The sequence below is a fragment of the Paramormyrops kingsleyae genome, chromosome 10 (genome assembly GCF_048594095.1).
Source record: "Paramormyrops kingsleyae isolate MSU_618 chromosome 10, PKINGS_0.4, whole genome shotgun sequence".
NCBI classification, from domain to species: Eukaryota; Metazoa; Chordata; class Actinopteri; order Osteoglossiformes; family Mormyridae; genus Paramormyrops; species Paramormyrops kingsleyae.
Genome location: NC_132806.1, coordinates 21792354 through 21816422, shown reverse-complemented (window position 1 = coordinate 21816422; position 24069 = coordinate 21792354). Strand labels below are relative to the sequence as shown.

The following is a 24069-nucleotide window of genomic DNA, read 5'->3' as shown; positions in this document are numbered from 1 at the left end:
GATTTCCACTTGAAATAGTTAAAGAACCTGAAATGGACAGAAATACATTAAAAGGCTAGAAGCTTAGCACTTCTCATTGGCAGGTGAGCGTGGGATATCTACGGAGTTAGTGTTGCGCAAAAGCTTTAGATGAGATAAACAATCTGTAATACAGCTCCTACTGCTTCTATTGATAATGGAAAACCTCAGGGTTCTCACGCATTATGCATTATTGTCAGTGTGATAAACGATAATACCCCAATGTTCAGTACTTCTGTTTGTGATGTTGGTATTTTTGAGAACCTACCATCTGTGACAAAATTTCTGCCAGTGAGTACTGCAGATTTGCATACAGTGCATTCTCCTGTATTATATATTCTTTTGTTGCACATGCAAGTTTAAATCCCATTGAAATAGTTGAAATTAATTCATATCCCAGAGATATCACTCTTGCTAAGAATTTAGATTACGGAGGAAACCCGGTGTAGCTGATCCATGTCCGGGCTAGAGACCGATGACATTCCACACATCATGCACTTTGTAAAATCTTGGTGGAAATTGTTGATATAAATGACAACTCCTCTGAATCCTCTTCACTCATGAGTTAAAGAGGATGCTGGAGCTGAAACCATGTTAGTGCTGATAACCATAGTAGATAAAGATCTATAGTCATCATACGGTAATTACCCCTTAATAGTTAATGGGCCTGTTGATCAAGAAAAGGCTTCTCAATATGGCAATAACAGCTATGGATGAGTGGAGCCCATCTATGTACGGCCTCATCATTATTACCATACAGAACCCAGTAGGCGCCCTTATGAAATGCATGACTGCATTTTATACCGACGTGAGCAAACGCTTACATATTAATACTGAGACGGCAAAAGCAAGGAAGTGCCGATATCTACCATGGTAAATGTTAGTTCTCACACTGAGATATTTAACGAGGCTTTTAACGATTATGAAATTAGTACTTTTCAGTTTTGATTTCAAGTTAAATACTCTGATGTGTCTCTTTTAAGCAGTAACATGACGGCGAGCATTTTCACATCGGACGTGAATAGTAACAGTTGTTGTATTCCTCCAGCCAATTCTGGCCAGTTCTCAGTAAATACTAAGAGCATTCCCCACTCTGCTGAAGTGGACTCAGTGCTTTCTTTTGGCATTGTTGAATCCATGCATTCCTTCAGAAACAGAAGAGAAATAAGGACCAAAACAGATATGAGTGATATGAGTGTTTTGATTTCTGAATGAAAATCACTGTCTGTCATTGACTCTGGTTGTTGATGTTGTTGAAAATAATAGAATGCTCAGAATGGCCATTATAATATTATAATACATTATAATAAATAATATTTCTTTATTTGTATTGTTTTGTAATAATTGCTATTATTTGCTTTCCATGAAAGTGAAACTATCCATATATATTCTATAACCATCCTGTATGCTCTTTTAAATCTGCATAGTATTCGAATTCGCAGTGATGGTAGTAGTAGTAACATTATTACTAACAAAGATGGTGTATATCGCACAAACACAGGGCGTCACTGTTGACCATTACATGCATTTCTTGGAGGTGGTTCTCTTAGGGCTCCGCCCTCGGCGCCATCTGTATTGTCCATAAAGGCCTTCACCAGAATGATCCGTTCAGTGTTTGTCTTTAACATGAATTGTGAATTCCCATGCAGCAGTCAAGCTGGGGATATCTCTGTCTAAGTGCTGATATTGCAAAACACCGAAATATCTAAACATGGCCGGCTTTTTGTTTAAAACATATTCGGTTTGCATACAACTCGCGGTGCTTTTTTGCCTCCTGGATTTAAATGGATGTCATTTAGTATATTCCGTTTCGGAGGAAGTGAACAAGGAAACTGTTGTTGGGAATATAACAAAGGATCTCAATCTCAATATTCAGGAACTGGGATCACGTATGTTCCAGGTCGTGTCGGGAATTCATAAGAAATATTTTGAGGTAAATACCAAAACCGGTCTATTAATTGTGAATGATAGAATCGACAGAGAAGAGCTGTGTCTTGATGCTTTGAAATGTTCCCTCAGTTTAGAAGCTATTGCGCACAATCCGCTAAACCTTTATCGTGTCGAAATAAATATTATAGATGTGAACGACAATGCGCCTATATTTCCTGCAGAAACCCATATCTTAAATATTACTGAGAATGCCTTTCCCGGTGAAAAATTTCCACTTATAATGGCGGCCGACGCAGATGTGGGGAATAATGCGATAAAGATTTATAAGCTCAGTCCAAATGAATACTTTGTACTCGATACGCAGAGCGACGGCGAGCAAAGTGCATTTGCTGAAATTGTGCTTCAAAAAGCTTTAGATCGAGAGAAGCAGCCTGTGATTCGGCTTCTGCTGACTGCTGTCGATGGAGGAAAGCCTCCCAAATCCGGGACATTACAGATCATTGTTAATGTTTTGGATATCAATGACAACAATCCGGTGTTTTCTAAAACGCTTTACAAGGTTGCAGTTTTAGAAAATGTTCCATATGGCACAACGATAGTTACTCTAAATGCAACGGATTTAGATGACGGAATTAATAGTGAAATTGTGTATTCATTTCTAGAACATGGGAAATTAAAGGCATCCGACAAATTTATAGTTAATCCGGACACTGGGGCTGTTATGGTTAAGGGAAATATTGACTACGAAGAAAATTCTGCGTTAGAAATACGGGTTCAAGCTAAAGATAAAGGTCTTTCACCTCGGAGTACTCACAGCAAACTCCTAATTGAAGTAATAGACGTGAATGATAACGCTCCAGAAATTTTAGTCACGTCACTGACAAGCATTATAAGAGAGGATGCGAAAGTCGGAACAGCTGTTGCTCTAATTACGGTATCGGACAGAGATGGGGGTAAAAATGGAATAGTGACTTGCTATATTGCAGAATCCCTTCCATTTAAGCTGCAGTCCTCCTACAAGAGCTACTACTCTTTGTTAGTTGATGAACTCCTGGACAGAGAGAGCAATTCTGAGTACAATGTCACTATTACGGCAACTGATGAGGGGATCCCCCCTCTCTCGAGTACCAGTGTTATTACAGTGCATATTTCTGACGTGAATGACAACGCGCCGCGATTTCCCGGTTCTCAAATTGACATTTATGTAAAAGAGAACAGCCCGGTTGGGTCGCTTATTGAAACCGTTTCTGCGTATGATGCGGATACAAGCGAAAATGCGCGGGTTACATATTTATTGCTGGACGTCAACAAGAAAGCAGCCCCTGTCTCCACCATGATAAACATAAACTCTGCGACTGGAGATATATACAGCTTGCAGGCTTTTAACTATGAGGAAGAAAAAACTTTCCAGTTTCAAGTTCTGGCGACAGACTCTGGTGTCCCTCCACTAAGCAGCAACGTGATTGTAAACGTTTTCATCCTGGATGAGAATGACAACAGCCCTGGGATTCTTCCACCCTATTCTGACCAGGGCTCCGTTCACACCGAAAGCATTCCCTACTCTGCGGAAGCGGGTTACTTTGTGGCTAAGATCAGGGTTGTGGATGCGGATTCTGGATATAATGCTCTGCTTTCGTATCACATCTCCGAACCCAAAGGAACCAATCTCTTCAGAATCGGAACTAGTAATGGGGAAATAAGAACTAAAAGGAGAATGAGTGACAATGATTTGCGAACCCATCCATTGGTTATTTTGGTTTCTGATAACGGAGATCCTTCTCTTTCATCTACAGTGTCTATTGATGTTGTTGTTGTTGAAAGCAATGGAGAAACCCAAAATAAGTACAGACCACGAAGGACAACGCAGAAAAGTTTTTCTGATTTAAATCTATATCTCCTCATCGCCATTGTGTCAGTTTCTGTTATATTTTTGCTAAGTGCCATCACTTTAATTGCTATAAGATGTCACAGGACAGACGACTCTTTCGGCAGATACAGCACCCCAGCGATCACCGCACACCCCGACGGAAGCTGGTCTTACTCTAAATCCACTCAGCAGTATGATGTTTGTTTTAGTTCAGACACCCTGAAGAGTGACGTGGTTGTTTTCCCAGCCGCGTGTCCGTCAGCAGATGCGGACCTTATTAGTATTACTGAAACTGACAGTTTAAAAAGGAACCAAACGTTGCCTAAAAGTGAAAAGGTAAGATTTTTTTTAATTTTCCCATCATTTTAAGGAACGTATTATATGTACATTCAGATATAGTTTTTCAAAAACTGTAATCTAGGTTTTCATTGTGGTGATTTTAAATATTTCAAAACATCACACGTGAGATAACAAGGGACGTATTTACAGGAAAACAAACCCCCCCAAGCCCCCTTTTCCCACCCTCCACACCCGAGCACTTTAGATGTTAACATGTATTTATATCGTTATGGCAGCTCGGATTTTTAAATCCGAATAGGTTGTCGTAGTACGTTGTTTTTAGCGCTTCAAATGTTAACCTTGTTTTTTGTTATATATTGTTTACAATGAATTATTTCTATTCCCACATGTAACACATCATTTCTACTCTGAAATGCTATCATTACTTTACAGTAATTTTCATTGTTGCATTCGGCTATGAATTTTTACATGCTTTGCTAATGAACATTTTTAAATACCCCAGTCTATACTTTTAAGCAGGATGGAGTTACGTATGGATACCTGAAGTGTCAACCTTGGAATTGAGTAGTTAGAGTCGTACAAAGGTCGTAGCAATGGAGTCAGCATTGGGGGGAGGGGGGCGGCGAGACCAAGTCCGTAATTGTAATATATATGGGGGGGGGGGGGGGGGGGGGGGGAGGCGTTGTGAGCATATCTGAATATTACGGCGGACGTGTCCCCCTCCCAAAATGTAACACAATTACCGCCTTGGGTCGTGCTACCTTTCACATATATGTATATACCAGAAACGTCTACTATTCCTCATTTCTCTTACCTGGGAGTCATTTTAACCAGTTGTTTCATATCAAATTTCATTGTATTGTGTCCTGCTCTGTGTTCCTTCGCAGTGAGAAATCCGAAAATGTAACTGTTATCAATCTGTTTATTTTCATGCTGTACGCTTCGAATACACTGGGCGTCACTGTTGACCGCAAATCCCAGTATAATACCAATACATTTTCTGGGACTCCTCCCTCGGTGCTGCGCGTGTCCATCTTTTGTTGAAATTCTACACACTCGACTAACATATTCAGTGCCTGTCCGATGGATGAACTGGAATTTTTTACGTTATTATCGGATTTTTTTTTTTTCTAATGTATACTAGCTGCTGAAATGTTGATGCATCTAATTACATAACAGCGATGGGCGTTTTCAAGAAAAGGACGACGGCTTGGGCACAGTTTGTCGTGCTTCTTAGCTTATTGGATTCAAACCTCGGTCAGATTGTATATTCGGTCTCAGAAGAGGTAAACCAGGGAACGGTTGTTGGGAATATTGCCAAGGATTTGAACCTGAATGTTCAGGAACTGGAATCACGTATGTTTCAGATTGTGTCGGGACCTCATAAAAAATATTTCGAGGTAAATGCTAAAACCGGTCTATTCATTGTGAGTGATCGCATCGACAGAGAGGAGCTGTGTCTTGATACCCGGAAATGTTCTCTCAAATTAGAAGCGGTTGCACACAATCCACTAAATCTTTATCGAATAGAGGTAAATATTTTAGATGTGAATGATAATGCTCCCGCCTTTCCTGCCGAAGGTCTGAATTTAAATATTATTGAAAATGCCTTTCTAGGGGACAGATTTCCACTTCTTTTGGCGGGTGACGTAGATGTGGGTAGTAATGCAGTAAAAACCTACAAACTCAGTCCTAACGAACATTTCTCGCTGGATGTACAAAGCGGTGGAGAGCAGAGGTTATCTGCGGAGTTAGTACTGCAGAAAGCTTTAGACAGAGAGAAACAGTCTGTGATTCAGCTGCTGCTGACTGCTGTGGATGGGGGAAAGCCTCCTAAATCCGGGACATTGCAAATTACGGTTAATGTGCTGGACAGCAATGACAATAATCCGGTGTTTTCTCAAACACTTTACAAGGTTCGGGTGTCAGAGAATGGTCCTCGTGGGACGCCAATTGTTACTCTTAATGCGACGGATTTAGATGAAGGGGTCAATAGTGAAATTGTGTATTCAATTCTAGAACATGGCAGTATGAAGGAGTCTGAAATATTCGCTATTGATCCAGACACCGGCGATATTATAATTAAAGGTAATATCGATTATGAGGAAAATGCTGCCTTTGAATTACGGGTACAAGCTAAAGATAAGGGTCATTTGCCTCGGAGCACTCACTGTAAAGTTCTAATTGAAGTTATTGATGTGAATGATAACGCTCCCGACATATCAGTGACCTCTCTAACAAACATGGTCAGAGAGGACGCCAAAATTGGAACTGCAATTGCTTTAATTGTGGTATCAGACAGAGACGGAGGTAAAAATGGAGATGTGAATTGTCACATCGAAGGGTCTACTTCGTTTAAGTTACAGTCCTCCTACAAGAATTATTATTCTTTGGTAGTTGATGGGCCGCTGGATAGAGAGACAGTGTCTCAGTACAACGTCACCATAACAGCGACTGATGAAGGAACTCCGCCTCTCTCTGTCGCTAAAATTATTACAGTGGATGTTTCTGATGTAAATGACAATGCGCCGAGATTTTCAAGTTCGGAGCTTATTGTTTATTTAAGAGAGAACATGCCAGTTGGATCTAATGTTTTAACTGTGTTTGCGTTCGACGCTGATGCCAAAGAAAACGCTGAAGTTACGTATTCCCTGCTGATAGGTAACAGCAAAGAAGTTCTGACTAATCCCATAGTCAGCATCAACTCTGCAACTGGGGATATATACAGCTTGCAGATCTTTGACTATGAGGATGTAAAAAACTTCCAATTTTGCGTTCAGGCAACAGACTCTGGTGTCCCTCCACTAAGCAGTAATGTGACTGTGAACCTTTTCATACTGGACATGAATGACAACAGTCCTCAGATTCTCCCGCCCTACTCTGATTCAGGCTCTGTAAATACTGAAAGAATTTCCTACTTCGTGGAAGCGGGATACTTTGTGGCCAAGATCAGGGCTGTGGACGCTGACTCGGGTTATAATGCTCTACTTTCTTATCACATCGCAGAATCCAAGGAAAACAATCTTTTCAGAATTGGAACCAGTACTGGGGAGATTAGGACCAGAAGGCGAATGAGTGACAATGACTTGAGAATCCACCCACTGGTCATTTTGGTTTCTGACAGTGGAGATCCTTCTCTGTCATCAACAGTTTCTATCGATGTTGCAGTTGTTGAAAGTACTGGGGAAGACCGGACTCATTTCAAAGAACGACCACAGAAGGACAACAACTTTTCTGTTTTAAATCTATACTTGGTTATTGCTATTGTGTCAGTGTCGGTAATATTTTTAGTGAGCCTCCTTATTTTAATAGCTATTAAATGTCACAGGACAGACGGCACATTGAACAGATACGATGCCTCAATGATCACCGCACACCCTGACGGAAGCTGGTCTTACTCTAAATCTACGCAGCAGTATGACGTGTGTTTTAGTTCAGACACGTTGAAGAGTGATGTGGTTGTTTTCCCTTCGCCGTGTGCGTTCGCAGAGGCCGATGGCATAAGCGTTAATGGAGCAGATACTTTTAAACGGAACCAAACGCTACCCATGAGTGAGAAGGTAAGAATAAATGTTTTGATATTTGATTAAAATGGTTTCTTCACATTCTATTAAGAACCACAGGTGTGTTTCTTAATAAATCACATCTTCCTCAGATGAGTAAAAAATAGGCCTACTAAACTACTAAATTTGATAAATTCACCCGTTAATCTCGCAATTTATGACGGCCGTCTTAGTGTTGGTGATTACTGTAATTTGTGATTCTATCCTCAGATTACAAACAACATCTTGCCCCCTTATGCCATCGTTAAGGTGTGGAACTTCTCAGCTTCATGCATTTCAGTGTAACAGGCTCACCTAGAGGTGGATGGAGTCTCTGTAGTACAACTAGGCAGTGGACGAAGGGAGATTTAATTAATTTGATATGTGACATGGCTTAGCAATCACCATCCCCCCCCCCCTCCCCCCCCGCAACAAAAAAAAGAAACTTTCTCCTTCCCACCTCCTTTCTGGCCCATTTTTCTTTTTTCCAACCAACATTATCAACTCAAATAGATAAGCTAATTCCTAAAGCCCAATATACAGATTACATTATAAGTAAATAACTCAGAAAACAGTTTCTACTAGAACAATCATAGCAGGGGCTTAGGTGTCATAGTAACACTGGGGGGGAGCATATCGGGGTCAGATGTGTCACGGTCCTTTTTTCGTAAACTGTTGTTGTTATAGTTACAATATATAAAGTGAAATTTATCTTTCAGTTTTACTGTTATTCAACTTCACTAAAATGGTTAGTTTAAGTACATCAAGTCCCACATTATGTACGCTGAATTAGCAGTAATCATTAATATTATGCATAATTTAAGAGATTCCACCAAAAATATCAAGCCATTCGCTGTGGGATAATGACCTCACCTCCACTATGATGCCCCTGCCGCTGTCCTGCACCCTGTCTGTCTCACAAACACATCCTAACTTTACGGAGAGAAACAACACACATAAAATATCAACTAGAAGATATTCTATTTACTGAATCTCTTCTTGGTAATAAATGGGTCTTTCTGCCAGCATTGTTTAGGAACTAAATCATTCTGAGTTTCTGGTAACTGAGTAACTTACTTTATGGCATTTTCCCCATAAATGCCAGGTCTGCCCCATTTTTTGACAGACTTCTTACTCATTTTTATGCCCTGACAGCTAACAATGGGGTGAGAATCGTGACTGACACAAACGCTAAGTACCACCATGTTATCAGCGTTTCTATGTGTGCTATGCTGTTAACTAACCAAGCCAGTTGCAGTTTGCACAGTCAAATATGATAATATTCATGAAATGTTCCACCATTTCACATCACCTTTTATTGGTTAACTGTGGGTTATGATACAAGGTCTTCAGTGAGTTAAGTTTACATGCTAAGCCTTCTCCGTTCACCACTCTCTATGTTGTCTCTTTACTGGCGGGTCTGGCAGTGAACGTCTGTCTGCTGTAGTTGGAATTGGGAATAATCCGTTTTAGCAGAAGGTATGGCCTCTCCAATAAAAACTGTAAGAAAAAAAAACAGTATGAAATTAGATATATTAACCATATGTGTTCTTTGTAAACTAGGAATCATATGTGATAATATTGAGGGGGATGATTCCCCCCCCCCCCCCCCCCATTTCAACTCTGCCCCTCCCCCCCCAAAAAAATAAAAATAAAATAAATAAATCTACGCCTATGAATCTTTAACGGTGTTAAAAGATTTTGCGTGTATTAGGTTCAAAGTGTTAAAATTTAATGTAATCCATGGGTTAGTCTCATCCAGTAAAATTATCATTAGCTGTATTGTTGCAACGTGCTATCACTTTTACGCCGATTTGGACAAAAGCCTCTGCTAAATAAATAGCCTAAATCTAAATGTCACTCGCCTAAGGATGTTATGGCAAAAGGGAAACTACAAATATTGTAGCCTATACTCTATGTGGCATTACTGTCGATAGCGCTGCTAGCCATCAAATTTAACATCCACATGGTGTCACTATAGACTAAGAAAAAAAGTATTCGGATATGAGGCTCCTCCTTGTTTCAGGAAGGAATGCATCGTTTTAACAAAGGTCTAAGAAAGAGGACGAGCTGGAAGTGGGATCATAGGCCTGCTAACATTATTTCGTGTTTTATACGCTATTTACAATAATACCTACAGCATTTTTGCAGTAGAGAGTTTGGTTTGAAATGTAGATGTTTTGCGCCACTGGACCACGATGCCAAGCCCAATACGTAAACGGTGGATGTACTTTTTGTTGATGATTTTCTTCACGGATGTCTCGTGCGGACAAATTGTTTATACTGTTAATGAAGAAACGGATCCAGGGACCGCCGTCGGAAATCTGGCTAAAGATTTGAACATCCCCATATATGAACTGGAATCACGAAGGTTTAAGATTGCATCCGGCTCCAATGAGAGGTATTTCGCTGTGGATCTTAAAACAGGGGTGCTGTACATTAAAGAAAGAATAGATCGGGAAGCACACTGTGCACGTAATGTGAAATGTTCGTTAAATCTAGAAGCGATGGTGAATTCACCAGCAGAGCTATACCGTTTCGAAGTGAATGTTTTAGATATCAATGACAATGCCCCTTCTTTTCGTATGCCAAGCCGTCACCTAAATATTTCTGAGTTTGCGTATCTTGGGGAGCGTTTTACTTTACCGAAGGCGAGTGACGCAGATGTGGGAAATAATGCTGTAAAAAGCTACAGACTGAGTCCGAATGAGCATTTCAGTCTGGATGTTCAGAGTGGAGGAGAGCAAAGTGTATCAGCGGAACTGGTCCTACAGAAAGCTTTAGACAGAGAGAAACAGCCTGTGATCCATCTCGTATTAACAGCTTTTGATGGAGGAAAACCTGCGAGGTCCGGAACATTGCAGATAATTATTAATGTCCTTGACATCAACGATAACGTTCCTGTTTTTAATAAAACACTGTATAAGGCCCGTATTTCAGAGGACGCTCCATTCGGATGTTCTGTTATTACAGTTGCCGCTACGGATCTGGATGAGGGTCAAAACAGTGAAATAATTTACTCTTTTATAAACGACGACCAAGATAACAGTATCAGTTTGTTTGCTATCGATCCGGGGAGCGGTGAGATTACTGTTAACGGGGTCTTGGATTACGAAACAAAGAGTGCGATTGAGATTCGCGTTCAAGCAAAAGATAAAGGACACAACCCAAGATCAGCCCACTGTAAGGTCCTCATTGAAATTATTGACGTGAATGATAACTATCCGGAAATCACGGTGACATCGTTAATTAATACTGTAAAGGAGGACACTGCACTCGGGACAATGGTTGGCTTAATAACTGTCAAAGACAACGATGGGGGTAAGAACGGCGAAGTACACTGTAAAATAACTGGCACTGCTGTTTTCAAACTGAAATCGTCTTATAAGGACTATTACACATTAGTCGTTGATGGGCCGCTTGACAGAGAGAGAGTTTCCCAGTACAATGTTACCATCACAGCGTCTGATGAGGGGACCCCGCCTCTTTCCAGCGTCACTGTTATTACCGTGCACGTTTCTGACGTTAATGACAACGCACCGCGTTTTCCCAATCCAGATGTTAGTGTCTATCTGAAAGAGAACAGCCCAGCTGGGGCTCTTATAGGAACAGTTACTGCTTTTGACGCTGATGCCAATGAAAACGCACAAATTACATATTCATTATTGGATACTCACAGCAAAGCCGTGCCGGTATCCACGATAGTAAACATAAACTCCGTCACTGGGGACATATACAGCATGCAAAGTTTAAACTATGAGGAAATTAAAACTTTCCAGTTCAGGGTTCAGGCCACAGACTCTGGTGTTCCTCCATTAAGTAGCAATGTTACTGTGAATGTTTTCATACTGGATGTGAATGACAACAGTCCCCAGATTCTCCCACCTTATTCGGACCAGGGTTCCATAAATACAGAGAGCATTCCCTACTCTGCTGAAGCGGGATACTTTGTGGCCAAGATCAGGGCTGTGGACACTGACTCCGGTTATAATGCTCTGCTGTCCTATCACATCTCTGAACCTAAAGGAACCAATCTCTTCAGAATTGGAACCAGTACAGGGGAGATTAGGACTAAAAGGAGAATGAGTGACAATGACTTACGGACCCACCCTTTGATTATTTTGGTTTCTGACAATGGAGATCCTTCTCTTTCATCTACAGTGTCTATGGATGTTGTGGTTGTTGAAGGTAACGGGGATATACAGACTGCATTCAAAGAGCGCCCAGTGAAGGAGGATCGCTTCTCCAGTTTACACCTCTATCTCCTCATTGCCATAGTCTCAGTTTCACTCATATTTTTACTGAGCCTTTTAAGTTTAATAGCTATAAAATGTCACCGGACGGACAGTTTCAACAAGTACAGCACCCCAGTGATCACCACCCACCCTGACGGGAGCTGGTCTTACTCTAAATCTACCCAGCAGTATGACGTGTGTTTTAGTTCAGACACCCTGAAGAGTGACGTTGTGGTTTTTCCCGCACGATGTCCGACTGCAGATGTGGATCTGATAAGTATTAATGGCACTGATACTCTTGAAAAAAATCAGACCTTGCCTAAGACTGAGAAGGTAAGAATTATTCTATTTAGTATTTTGTCCTCTTATTGCTATAAAGTATAGGTACTGTGAGCTTTATTTAAATGTAATATTTTAGCTGTAAATCTTGGATTCAGTTGACATTTTTGTGCATGTCAGTGAGAACCTTGATGAAAGTGTTTGATTATGAAACACATAAATTATGTTTTAAATTTGAAACTATTTATACTTTACACCAGGTTTATAATGTGTTTTGGCTTTCCATCAACAAACTAAGTCATTTTAACCTGACAGGATGACACACACTTGTTTCAATTTTTGGCTGTAATTCTGGCTAAAGGATGAGCTCCATTGGTTGTATTCAGGGCTGCTGTGGTCCTGCTCATTTTAATTGGATGGGCCCAGCAGTGTGGAAGGTCAGCATAACACCATTTATCTGCTGTATGTATCATATGTGACTTTTAGTCATGTGTCATATATGGCTTTTTGGGACAACTTTTATCTGTGTATCAATGTGTTTATTTACATATGAACTTCCTGTTTGCAATGGTTTGTCTTCCTCACCAAAATCAAAGGCAGAGTGGACTGATGAGTGTCAGCCTATCGTTTAATCCATCCTACATTATTAAGTGCTAGTTTTGTCTGTTTCGAAGGTCTGTGGCTGCAGTGTTTGTAGGAGATTGTGGGAAAGGTCTTCTATGATTTTCAGTATATCTTTGATTATTGGTTTAGTGCTTGTGCTTTTAGTTGTTGCTGCTAATATTCATTAGTAGAATTTAGCTTGGATAATGCCTGAAATTTGTATCCTGCATTTGTAACTAAAAAAAAATGTAATGTCTATGGGAGAGATATATTTTGGGAGACTTTTGTCTAGTACAAGCCAAATTACTTGCAAATGCATAGGATTCTCTGCATGTTTTTGTAGAGATATATTGTAAGTATTTTCTTCTAGAAGTCTTTTAGTTAGTTGCTGAACTTGGTTGATTTATGCCATAAATTCTGCTGAAAGAAAATGGTAACATTAGAGGTTGTATTTGGAGGTGGTTTGGGGTGAATTAATGTAGCCACACATGAGTTAACAAACCATTAAGGGCTGAGGACTAGATGACATAATAACTAATAACTCATAGGAAAATTAATTATTAATGTTTAATACTCAAAATTGTGTATGTTGTATGTGTGGCCATAATGGCCATTTCAGTAACATGGAGCATGCAGCTCTGTCCGTGGTCCTGAACTTTTGCAATATGGCTACATCCTTGCCAATCACTTAGAACAATCCTTTTTCAGTTGACTTAGTACATAAAAGACAGGGGTAAGGTAAGGAGCACACGCTGATTACAGCACGTTGCCGCACTCGCCACGTGACAAACCACCTCAGGGATGAGAACCTGAGTGCAGCCGTGCGGTGGGTGATACCTCAGCACCACACCAGTCCGAATGGACCAGTGTGAGTTTTTTTTTCCGGTGGCTGGAGTGTCAATCCTGCCACCAACCCCCAAATTTCCCTGTAAGTTGGAGGACCTCCTTATCTGTAAGTTTTGTCTTTTTGCTTCAGCAATAGAAATTTGTTAGTAAACCATCACCCCCCCTCCCCCACAAGGCAATCGCTTTCACCATCATCACCTATCATCCTCCCCCAACACCTTTTGGTACCTTTTTTTCGTAAACTGTTGGTGTTATAGTTACTATATATAAAGTGAAATTTATCTTTCCGTTTTACTTTTATTCAACTTCACTAAATTGGTTAGTTGAAGTATGTTAAGTCCCACATCATGTTTGCTGAATTAGCAGTAATTATTAATATTATGCATAATTTAAGAGATTCCACCAAGAATATCAAGCCATTCGCTGTGGGATAATGACCTCACCTCCACTATGATGCCCCTGCCGCTGTCCTGCACCCCTGTCTGTCTCACAAACACATCCTAACTTTACGGAATGAAACAACACACATAAAATATCAACTAGAAGATATTCTCCTTACTGAATCTCTTCTTGGTAATAAATGGGTCTTTCTGCCAGCATTGTTTAGGAACTAAATGATTCTGAGTTTCTGGTAACTGAGTAACTTACTTTATGGCATTTTCCCCATAAATGCCAGGTCTGCCCCATTTTTTGACAGACTTCTTACTCATTTTTATGCCCTGACAGCTAACAATGGGGTGAGAATCGTGACTGACACAAACGCTAAGTACCACCATGTTATCAGCGTTTCTATGTGTGCTATGCTGTTAACTAACCAAGCCAGTTGCAGTTTGCACAGTCAAATATGATAATATTCATGAAACGTTCCACCATTTCACATCACCTTTTATTGGTTAACTGTGGGTTATGATACAAGGTCTTCAGTGAGTTAAGTTTACATGCTAAGCCGTCTCCGTTCACCACTCTCTATGTTGTCTCTTTACTGGCGGGTCTGGCAGTGAACGTCTGTCTGCTGTAGTTGGAGTTGGGAATAATCCGTTTTAGCAGAAGGTATGGCCTCTCCAATAGAAACTGTAAGAAAAAAAACAAACATTAAATTATGAAATGAGATATATTGACCATATGTGTTCTTTGTAAACGATAGGAATTATATGTGATATTATTGAGGGGGATGATTTCCCCCCCCCCCCATTTCAACTCTGCCCCACTCCCCCCCCCCCCCCCCCCCCCCCAAAAAAAAAAATAAAACAAATAAATCTGCGCCTATGAATCTTTAACGGTGTTAAAAGATTTTGCGTGTATTAGGTTCAAAGTGTTAAAATTTAATGTAATCCATGGGTTAGTCTCATCCAGTAAAATTATCATTAGCTGTATTGTTGCAACGTGCTATCACTTTTACGCCGATTTGGACAAAAGCCTCTACTGAATAAATAGCTAAATCTAAATGTCACTCGCCTAAGGATGTTATGGCAAAAGGGAAACTATAAATATTGTAGCCTACTGTATGTGGCATTACTGTCGATAGCGCTGCTAGCCTACATCAAATTTAACATCCACATGGTGTCACTATAGACTAAGAAAAAAAGTATTCGGATATGAGGCTCCGCCTTGTTTCAGGAGGGAATGCAACGTTTTAACAAAGGTCTAAGAAAGAGGACGAGCTGGAAGTCGGATCATAGGCCTGCTAACATTATTTCGTGTTTTATAGGCTATTTACAATACTACATACAGCATTTTTGCAGTAGAGAGTTTGGTTTGAAATGTAGATGTTTTGCGCAGCAGGACCACTATGCCAAGCCCAATACGTAAACGGTGGATGTACTTTTTGTTGATGATTTTCTTCACGGATGTCTCGTGCGGACAAATTGTTTATTCTGTTAATGAAGAAACGGATCCAGGGACCGCCGTCGGAAATCTGGCTAAAGATTTGAGCATCCCCATATATGAACTGGAATCGCGAAGGTTTAAGATTGCATCCGGCTCCAATGAGAGGTATTTCGCTGTGGATCTTAAAACAGGCGTGCTGTACATTAAAGAAAGAATAGATAGGGAAGCACATTGCGCACGTAATGTGAAATGTTCGTTAAATCTAGAAGCGATGGTGAATTCACCTTCAGATCTATATCGTTTTGAAGTGAATATTTTAGATATCAATGACAATGCCCCCTTTTTTCGTATGCCAAGCCGTCACCTAAATATTTCGGAGCTTGCGTATCTTGGGGAGCGTTTTACATTACCGAAAGCTAGTGACGCAGATGTGGGAAATAATGGCGTAAAAAGCTACAAACTGAGTCCAAACGAGCACTTCAGTCTGGATGTTCAGAGTGGAGGAGAACAGAGTACATTTGCGGAACTGGTTCTACAGAAAGCTTTAGACAGAGAGAAACAGCCTGTGATCCATCTCGTATTAACAGCTTTTGACGGAGGAAAACCTGCGAGGTCCGGAACATTGCAGATAATTATCAATGTGCTTGACATCAACGATAACGTCCCTGTTTTTAATAAAACACTGTACAAGGCCCGTATTCCAGAGGACGCTCCATTCGGATCTTCCGTTATCACAGTTGCTGCTACGGATCTGGATGAGGGCCAAAACGGTGAAATAATTTACTCTTTTATAAACGACGACCAAGATAACAGTATCAGTTTGTTTGCTATCGATCCGAAGAGCGGTGAGATTGCTGTTAACGGGGTCTTGGATTACGAAACAAACAGTGCGGTTGAAATTCGCGTACAAGCGCAAGACAAAGGACACAGCCCAAGAGCAGCCCACTGCAAGGTCCTCATTGAAATTATTGACGTGAATGATAACTATCCGGAAATCACGGTGACATCGTTAATTAATACTGTAAAGGAGGACGCTGCACTCGGGACAATGGTTGGCTTAATAACTGTCAAAGACAACGATGGGGGTAAGAACGGTGATGTACACTGTAAAATAACTGGCTCTGCTGTTTTCAAATTGAAATCGTCTTATAAGGACTATTACTCATTAGTCGTTGATGGGCCGCTTGACAGAGAGAGAGTTTCTCAGTACAATGTTACCATCACAGCGTCTGATGAGGGGACCCCGCCTCTTTCCAGCGTCACTGTTATTTCCGTGCACGTTTCTGACGTAAATGACAACGCACCGCGTTTTCCCAATCCAGATGCTAGTGTCTATCTGAAAGAGAACAGCCCAGCTGGGGCTCTTATAGAAAGAGTTACTGCTTTTGACGCTGATGCCAATGAAAACGCACAAATTACATATTCATTATTGGACATCAACAGCAAAGGCGTGCCGGTATCCACGATAGTAAACATAAACTCCGTCACTGGGGACATATACAGCATGCAAAGTTTAAACTATGAGGAAATTAAAACTTTCCAGTTCAGGGTTCAGGCCACAGACTCTGGTGTCCCTACATTAAGCAGTAATGTTACTGTCAATGTTTTTATACTGGATGTGAATGATAACAGTCCTCAGATTCTCCCACCTTATTCGGACCAGGGTTCCGTAAATACAGAGAGCATTCCCTACTCTGCTGAAGCGGGATACTTTGTGGCCAAGATCAGGGCTGTGGACCCTGACTCCGGTTATAATGCTCTGCTGTCCTATCACATCTCTGAACCTAAAGGAACCAATCTCTTCAGAATTGGAACCAGTACAGGGGAGATTAGGACTAAAAGGAGAATGAGTGACAATGACTTACGGACCCACCCTTTGATTATATTGGTTTCTGACAATGGAGATCCTTCTCTTTCATCTACAGTGTCTATGGATGTTGTGGTTGTTGAAGGTAACGGGGATATACAGACTGCATTCAAAGAGCGCCCAGTGAAGGAGGATCGCTTCTCCAGTTTACACCTCTATCTCCTCATTGCCATAGTCTCAGTGTCACTCATATTTTTACTGAGCCTTTTAAGTTTAATAGCTATAAAATGTCACCGGACGGACAGTTTCAACAAGTACAGCACCCCAGTGATCACCACCCACCCTGACGGGAGCTGGTCTTACTCTAAATCTACCCAGCAGTATGACGTGTGTTTTAGTTCAGACACCCTGAAGAGTGACGTTGTGGTTTTTCCTGCACGGTGTCCGACTGCAGATGTGGATCTGATAAGTATTAATGGCACTGATACTCTTGAAAAAAATCAGACCTTGCCTAAGACTGAGAAGGTAAGAATTATTCTATTTAGTATTTTGTCTTCTTTTAGGTATGAAATATTGGTAATGTGAACTTTATTTAAATGTAATATTTTAGCTGTAAATCTTGGATTCAGTTGACATTTTTGTGCATGTCCGTAAGAACCTTGATGAAAGGGTTTGATTATCAAACAAATTATGTTTTAAATCTGAAACTATTTATACTTTACACCAGGTTTATAATGTGTTTTGACTTTCCATCAGCAAACTAAGTCATTTTAACCTGACAGGATGACACACACTTGTTTAAATTTTTGGCTGTAATTCTGGCTAAAGGATGAGCTCCATTGGTTGTATTCAGGACTGCTGTGGTCCTGCTCATTTTAATTGGATGGACCCAGCAGTGTGGAAGGTCAGCATAACGCCTTTTATCTGCTGCATGTATCATATATGGCTTTTAGTCATATATGATACTGTATGTGTCATATATGGCTTTTTTGGACAACATTTATCTGTGTATCAATGTGTTTCTTTATTTACATATGAACTTCCTGTTTGCAATGGTTTGTCTTCCTCAATAAAATCAAAGGCAGAGTGGACTGATGAGTGGCAGCCTATCGTTTAATCCATCCTGCATCATTAAGTGCTAGTTTTGTCTGTTTCGAAGGTCTGTGGCTGCAGTGTTTGTAGGAGATTGTGGGAATGGTCTTATATGATTTTCAGTATATCTTACTTTACGGAATGAAACAACACACATAAAATATCAACTAGAAGATATTCTCCTTACTGAATCTCTTCTTGGTAATAAATGGGTCTTTCTGCCAGCATTGTTTAGGAACTAAATGATTCTGAGTTTCTGGTAACTGAGTAACTTACTTTATGGCGTTTTCCCCATAAATGCCAGGTCTGCCCCGTTTTTTGACAGACTTCTTACTCATTTTCATGCCCTGACAGCTAACGATGGGGTGAGAATCGTGACTGACACAAACGCTAAGTACCGACATGTTATCAGCGTTTCTATGTGTGCTATGCTGTTAACTAACCAAGCCAGTTGCAGTTTGCACAATCAAATATGATAATATTCATGAAACTTAATCGACATGAGACGATTAAATTCCACCATTTCACATCACCTTTTATTGGTTTTCTTAGTTATGATATCTTCAGTGAGTTAACAACAACAACAAATTTATTTTTGTATAGCGCATTATCACAACATTACATTGTCCCAAAGCGCTTTACAGCATCCCCACCCAAAGCCCCCAGTGAGTAAGCCATAGGCAACAGTTAAGTTTACATGCTAAGCCTTGTCCATTCACCGCTATTCATGTTGTATCTATACTGGCGGGTCTGGAAGTGAACGTCTGTCTGCTGTAGCTGGAGTTGGGAATTAACCGTTTTAGCGGAAGGTATGGCCTCTCCAATAGAAACTGTAAGAAAAAAAACCAATTAAATTATGAAATGAGATATATTGACCATATGTGTTCTTTGTAAACGATAGAAATTATATGTGATATTTTTGGGGGGGATGATTCCCCCCCCCCCCCCCCCATTTCAACTCTGCCCCCCCCCCCCCAAAAAAAAAAATAGATAAATAAATAAAATAAATCTACGCCTATGAATCTTTAACGGTGTTAAAAGATTTTGCGTGTAATATGTTCAAAGTGTTAAAATTTAATGTAATCCATGGGTTAGTCTCATCCAGTAAAATTATCATTAGCTGCATTGTTGCAACGTGCTATCACTTTTACGCCGATTTGGACAAAAGCCTCTGCTAAATAAATAGCCTAAATCTAAATGTCACTCGCCTAAGGATGTTATGGCAAAAGGGAAACTACAAATATTGTAGCCTATACTCTATGTGGCATTACTACCGATAACGCTGCTAGCCTACATCAAATTTAATATCCACGTGGTGTCACTATAGACTAAGAAAAAAAGTATTCGGATATGAGGCTCCTCCTTGTTTCAGGAAGGAATGCATCGTTTTAACAAAGGTCTAAGAAAGAGTACGAGCTGGAAGTCAGATCATAGGCCTGCTAACATTATTTCGTGTTTTATAGGCTATTTACAATAATACCTACAGCATTTTTGCAGTAGAGAGTTTGGTTTGAAATGTAGATGTTTTGCGCAGCAGGACCACGATGCCAAGCCCAATACATAAACGGTGGATGTACTTTTTGTTGATGATTTTCTTCACGGATGTCTCGTGCGGACAAATTGTTTATTCTGTTAATGAAGAAACGGATCCAGGGACCGCCGTCGGAAATCTGGCTAAAGATTTGAGCATCCCCATATATGAACTGGAATCGCGAAGGTTTAAGATTGCATCCGGCTCCAATGAGAGGTATTTCGCTGTGGATCTTAAAACAGGGGTGCTGTACATTAAAGAAAGAATAGATAGGGAAGCACATTGTCCACGTAATGTGAAATGTTCGTTACATCTAGAAGCGATGGTGAATTCACCTCCAGATCTATACCGTTTCGAAGTGAATATTTTAGACATCAATGACAATGCCCCTTCTTTTCGTATGCCAAGCCGTCACCTAAATATTTCTGAGTTTGCGTATATAGGGGAGCGTTTTAATTTACCGAAGGCTAGTGACGCAGATGTAGGAAATAATGGCGTAAAAAACTACAAACTGAGTCCAAATGAGCACTTCAGTCTGGAGGTTCAGAGTGGAGGAGAGCAAAGTTTATCAGCGGAAATGGTCCTGCAGAAAGCTTTAGACAGAGAGAAACAGCCTGTAATCCATCTCGTATTAACAGCTTTTGACGGAGGAAAACCTGCGAGGTCCGGAACATTGCAGATAATTATTAATGTGCTTGACGTCAATGATAACGTCCCTATTTTTAATAAAACACTGTACAAGGCCCGTATTCCAGAGGACGCAGCATTCGGATCTTCCGTTATTACGGTTACTGCTACGGATCTGGATGAGGGCCAAAACGGTGAAATAATTTACTCTTTTATAAACGACGACCAAGATAACAGTATCAGTTTGTTTGCTATCGATCCGAAGAGCGGTGAGATTACTGTTAACGGGGTCTTGGATTACGAAACAAACAGTGCGGTTGAAATTCACGTACAAGCGCAAGACAAAGGACAAAACCCAAGAGCAGCCCACTGCAAGGTCCTCATTGAAATTATTGATGTGAATGATAACTATCCGGAAATCACCGTGACATCGTTAATTAATACTGTAAAGGAGGACGCTGCACTCGGGACAATGGTTGGCTTAATAACTGTCAAAGACAACGATGGGGGTAAGAACGGAGAAGTACACTGTAAAATAACTGGCACTGCTGTTTTCAAACTGAAATCGTCTTATAAGGACTATTACTCATTAGTCGTTGATGGGCCGCTTGACAGAGAGAGAGTTTCTCAGTACAATGTTACCATCACAGCGTCTGATGAGGGGACCCCGCCTCTTTCCAGCGTCACTGTTATTACCGTGCACGTTTCTGACGTAAATGACAACGCACCGCGTTTTCCCAATCCAGATGTTAGTGTCTATCTGAAAGAGAACAGCCCAGCTGGGGCTCTTATAGAAAGAGTTACTGCTTTTGACGCTGATGCCAATGAAAACGCACAAATTACATATTCATTATTGGATACTCACAGCAAAGGAGTGCCGGTATCCACGATAGTAAACATAAACTCTGTCACTGGGGACATATACAGCATGCAAACTTTAAACTATGAGGAAATTAAAACTTTCCAGTTCAGGGTTCAGGCCACAGACTCTGGTGTTCCTCCATTAAGTAGCAATGTTACTGTGAATGTTTTCATACTGGATGTGAATGACAACAGTCCCCAGATTCTCCCACCTTATTCGGACCAGGGTTCCATAAATACAGAGAGCATTCCCTACTCTGCTGAAGCGGGATACTTTGTGGCCAAGATCAGGGCTGTGGACCCTGACTCCGGTTATAATGCTCTGCTGTCCTATCACATCTCTGAACCTAAAGGAACCAATCTCTTCAGAATTGGAACCAGTACAGGGGAGATTAGGACTAAAAGGAGAATGAGTGACAATGACTTACGGACCCACCCTTTGATTATTTTGGTTTCTGACAATGGAGATCCTTCTCTTTCATCTGCAGTGTCTATGGATGTTGTGGTTGTTGAAGGTAACGGGGATATACAGACTGCATTCAAAGAGCGCCCAGTGAAGGAGGATCGCTTCTCCAGTTTACACCTCTATCTCCTCATTGCCATAGTCTCAGTTTCACTCATATTTTTACTGAGCCTTTTAAGTTTAATAGCTATAAAATGCCACCGGACGGACAGTTTCAACAAGTACAGCACCCCAGTGATCACCACCCACCCTGACGGGAGCTGGTCTTACTCTAAATCTACCCAGCAGTATGACGTGTGTTTTAGTTCAGACACCCTGAAGAGTGACGTTGTGGTTTTTCCCGCACGATGTCCGACTACAGATGTGGATCTGATAAGTATTAATGGCACTGATACTCTTGAAAAAAATCAGACCTTGCCTAAGACTGAGAAGGTAAGAATTATTCTATTTAGTATTTTGTCCTCTTTTAGGTATGAAATATTGGTAATGTGAACTTTATTTAAATGTAATATTTTAGCTGTAAATCTTGGATTCAGTTGACATTTTTGTGCATGTCCATGAGAACCTTGATGAAAGTGTTTGATTATCAAACAAATTATGTTTTAAATTTGAAACTATTTAAACTTTACACCAGGTTTATAATGTGTTTTGACTTTACATCAGCAAACTAAGTCATTTTAACCTGACAGGATGACACACACTTGTTTAAATTTTTGGCTGTAATTCTGGCTAAAGGATGAGCTCCATTAGTTGTATTCAGGACTGGTGTGGTCCTGCTCATTTTAATTGGATGGGCCCAGCAGTGTGGAAGGTCAGCATAACGCCTTTTATCTGCTGTTTGTATCATATATGGCTTTTAGTCATATATGATACTGTATGTGTCATATATGGCTTTTTTTGGACAACATTTATCTGTGTATCAATGTGTTTCTTTATTTACATATGAACTTCCAGTTTGCAATGGTTTGTCTTCCTCAACAAAATCAAAGGCAGAGTGGACTGATGAGTGGCAGCCTATCGTTTGATCCATCCTACATCATTAAGTGCTAGTTTTGTCTGTTTCAAAGGTCTGTGGCTGCAGTGTTTGTAGGAGATTGTGGGAATGGTCTTATATGATTTTCAGTATATCTTTGATTATTGGTTTAGTGCTTGTGCTTTTAGTTGTTGCTGCTAATATTTATTAGTAAAACTTTGCATGGATAATGCCTGAAATTTGCATTTGTAACTAAAAAAATGTAATGTCTATGGGAGAGAAATATTTTGGGAGACTTTTGTTTAGTACAAGCCAAGTTACTTGCAAATGCATAGGATTCTCTGTATGTTTTTATAGAGATATATTGTAAGTATTTTCTTCTAGAAGTCTTTTAGTTAGTTGCTGAACTTGGTTGATTTATGCCATAAAGTTCTGCTGAAAGAAAATGGTAACATTAGAGGTTGTATTTGGAGGTGGTTTGGGGTGAAATAATGTAGCAACACATGAGTTAACAAACCATTAAGGGCTGAGGGCTAGATGACATAATAACTAATAACTCATAGGAAAATTAATTAGTAATGTTTAATACTCAAAATTGTGTATGTTGTATGTGTGGCCATAATGGCCATTTCAGTAACATGGAGCATGCAGCTCTGTCCGTGGTCCTGAAATTTTGCAGCATGGCTACATTCTTGCCAATCACTTAGAACAATCCTTTTTCAGTTGACTTAGTACATAAAAGACAGGGGTAAGGTAAGGAGCACACGCTGATTACAGCACGTTGCCGCACTCGCCACGTGACAAATCACCTCAGGGAAGAGATCCTGAGTGCAGCCGTGCGGTGGGTGATACCTCGGCACCACACCGGTCCGAATGGACCAGTGTGAGTTTTTTTTTCCGGTGGCTGGAGTGTCAATCCTGCCACCAACCCCCAAGTTTCCCTGTAAGTTGGAGGACCTCCTTTTATGTAAGTTTTGTCTTTTTGCTTCTGCAATACAAATTTGTTAGTAAACCATCACCCCCCCTCCCCCACAAGGCAATCGCTTTCACCATCATCACCTATCATCCTCCCCCAACACCTTTTGGCATCACCACTCTCCCAGTGATTTCCATTGGCACTGCTTGAATAGTCTCTTATGCTTGAGGTGAGTAGTTCTATAAATAACACAAATGGTACCTAAGTTGAGTTTAGCATGAGGCTATGATATAAATGGCACCACTGATATCCTAGGACCTCAGGACCAGGAGTTCTTTAATGACACGTGATTTTCCAAATTATTCTGTTGTTACTGGTGCATCGACGGCCTT

At 40.5% G+C, this 24069-nt stretch overlaps 6 protein-coding genes across 10 annotated transcripts in view; all 6 read left to right on the top strand.

Annotated features, from left to right (window-relative positions):
- LOC111859847 (protocadherin alpha-C2-like) overlaps window positions 1-24069 on the top strand; it is a 136488-nt gene that overhangs the window by 46089 nt on the left and 66330 nt on the right. The window lies entirely within an intron of this gene.
- On the top strand, window positions 1528-5166 carry LOC111859818 (protocadherin alpha-3-like). The gene is made up of 2 exons (XM_023842824.2): window positions 1528-4111; window positions 5149-5166. The coding sequence occupies exons 1-2, from the start codon at window positions 1730-1732 to the stop codon at window positions 5164-5166; spliced, it is 2400 nt and encodes a 799-aa protein (XP_023698592.2). The 5' UTR covers window positions 1528-1729.
- Window positions 5137-7665, top strand: LOC140593200 (protocadherin alpha-3-like). The gene has a single exon (XM_072717109.1). It carries the CDS (start codon window positions 5257-5259, stop codon window positions 7663-7665), a length of 2409 nt encoding a protein of 802 aa, XP_072573210.1. The 5' UTR covers window positions 5137-5256.
- Window positions 9680-12236, top strand: LOC140593199 (protocadherin alpha-3-like). Its single transcript, XM_072717107.1, has one exon. The coding sequence runs from the start codon at window positions 9816-9818 to the stop codon at window positions 12234-12236; it is 2421 nt and encodes an 806-aa protein (XP_072573208.1). The 5' UTR covers window positions 9680-9815.
- LOC140593198 (protocadherin alpha-3-like) lies at window positions 15233-17799 on the top strand. Its single transcript, XM_072717106.1, has one exon. The coding sequence runs from the start codon at window positions 15370-15372 to the stop codon at window positions 17797-17799; it is 2430 nt and encodes an 809-aa protein (XP_072573207.1). The 5' UTR covers window positions 15233-15369.
- On the top strand, window positions 19715-22280 carry LOC140593197 (protocadherin alpha-3-like). Its single transcript, XM_072717105.1, has one exon. The coding sequence runs from the start codon at window positions 19851-19853 to the stop codon at window positions 22278-22280; it is 2430 nt and encodes an 809-aa protein (XP_072573206.1). The 5' UTR covers window positions 19715-19850.

What these genes read in the sequence shown, in the direction of transcription:
- LOC111859818 (XM_023842824.2), top strand. Translation starts at nt 1,730, where the DNA reads ATGGCCGGCTTTTTGTTTAAAACATATTCGGTTTGCATACAACTCGCG.
- LOC140593200 (XM_072717109.1), top strand. Translation starts at nt 5,257, where the DNA reads ATGGGCGTTTTCAAGAAAAGGACGACGGCTTGGGCACAGTTTGTCGTG.
- LOC140593199 (XM_072717107.1), top strand. Translation starts at nt 9,816, where the DNA reads ATGCCAAGCCCAATACGTAAACGGTGGATGTACTTTTTGTTGATGATT.
- LOC140593198 (XM_072717106.1), top strand. Translation starts at nt 15,370, where the DNA reads ATGCCAAGCCCAATACGTAAACGGTGGATGTACTTTTTGTTGATGATT.
- LOC140593197 (XM_072717105.1), top strand. Translation starts at nt 19,851, where the DNA reads ATGCCAAGCCCAATACATAAACGGTGGATGTACTTTTTGTTGATGATT.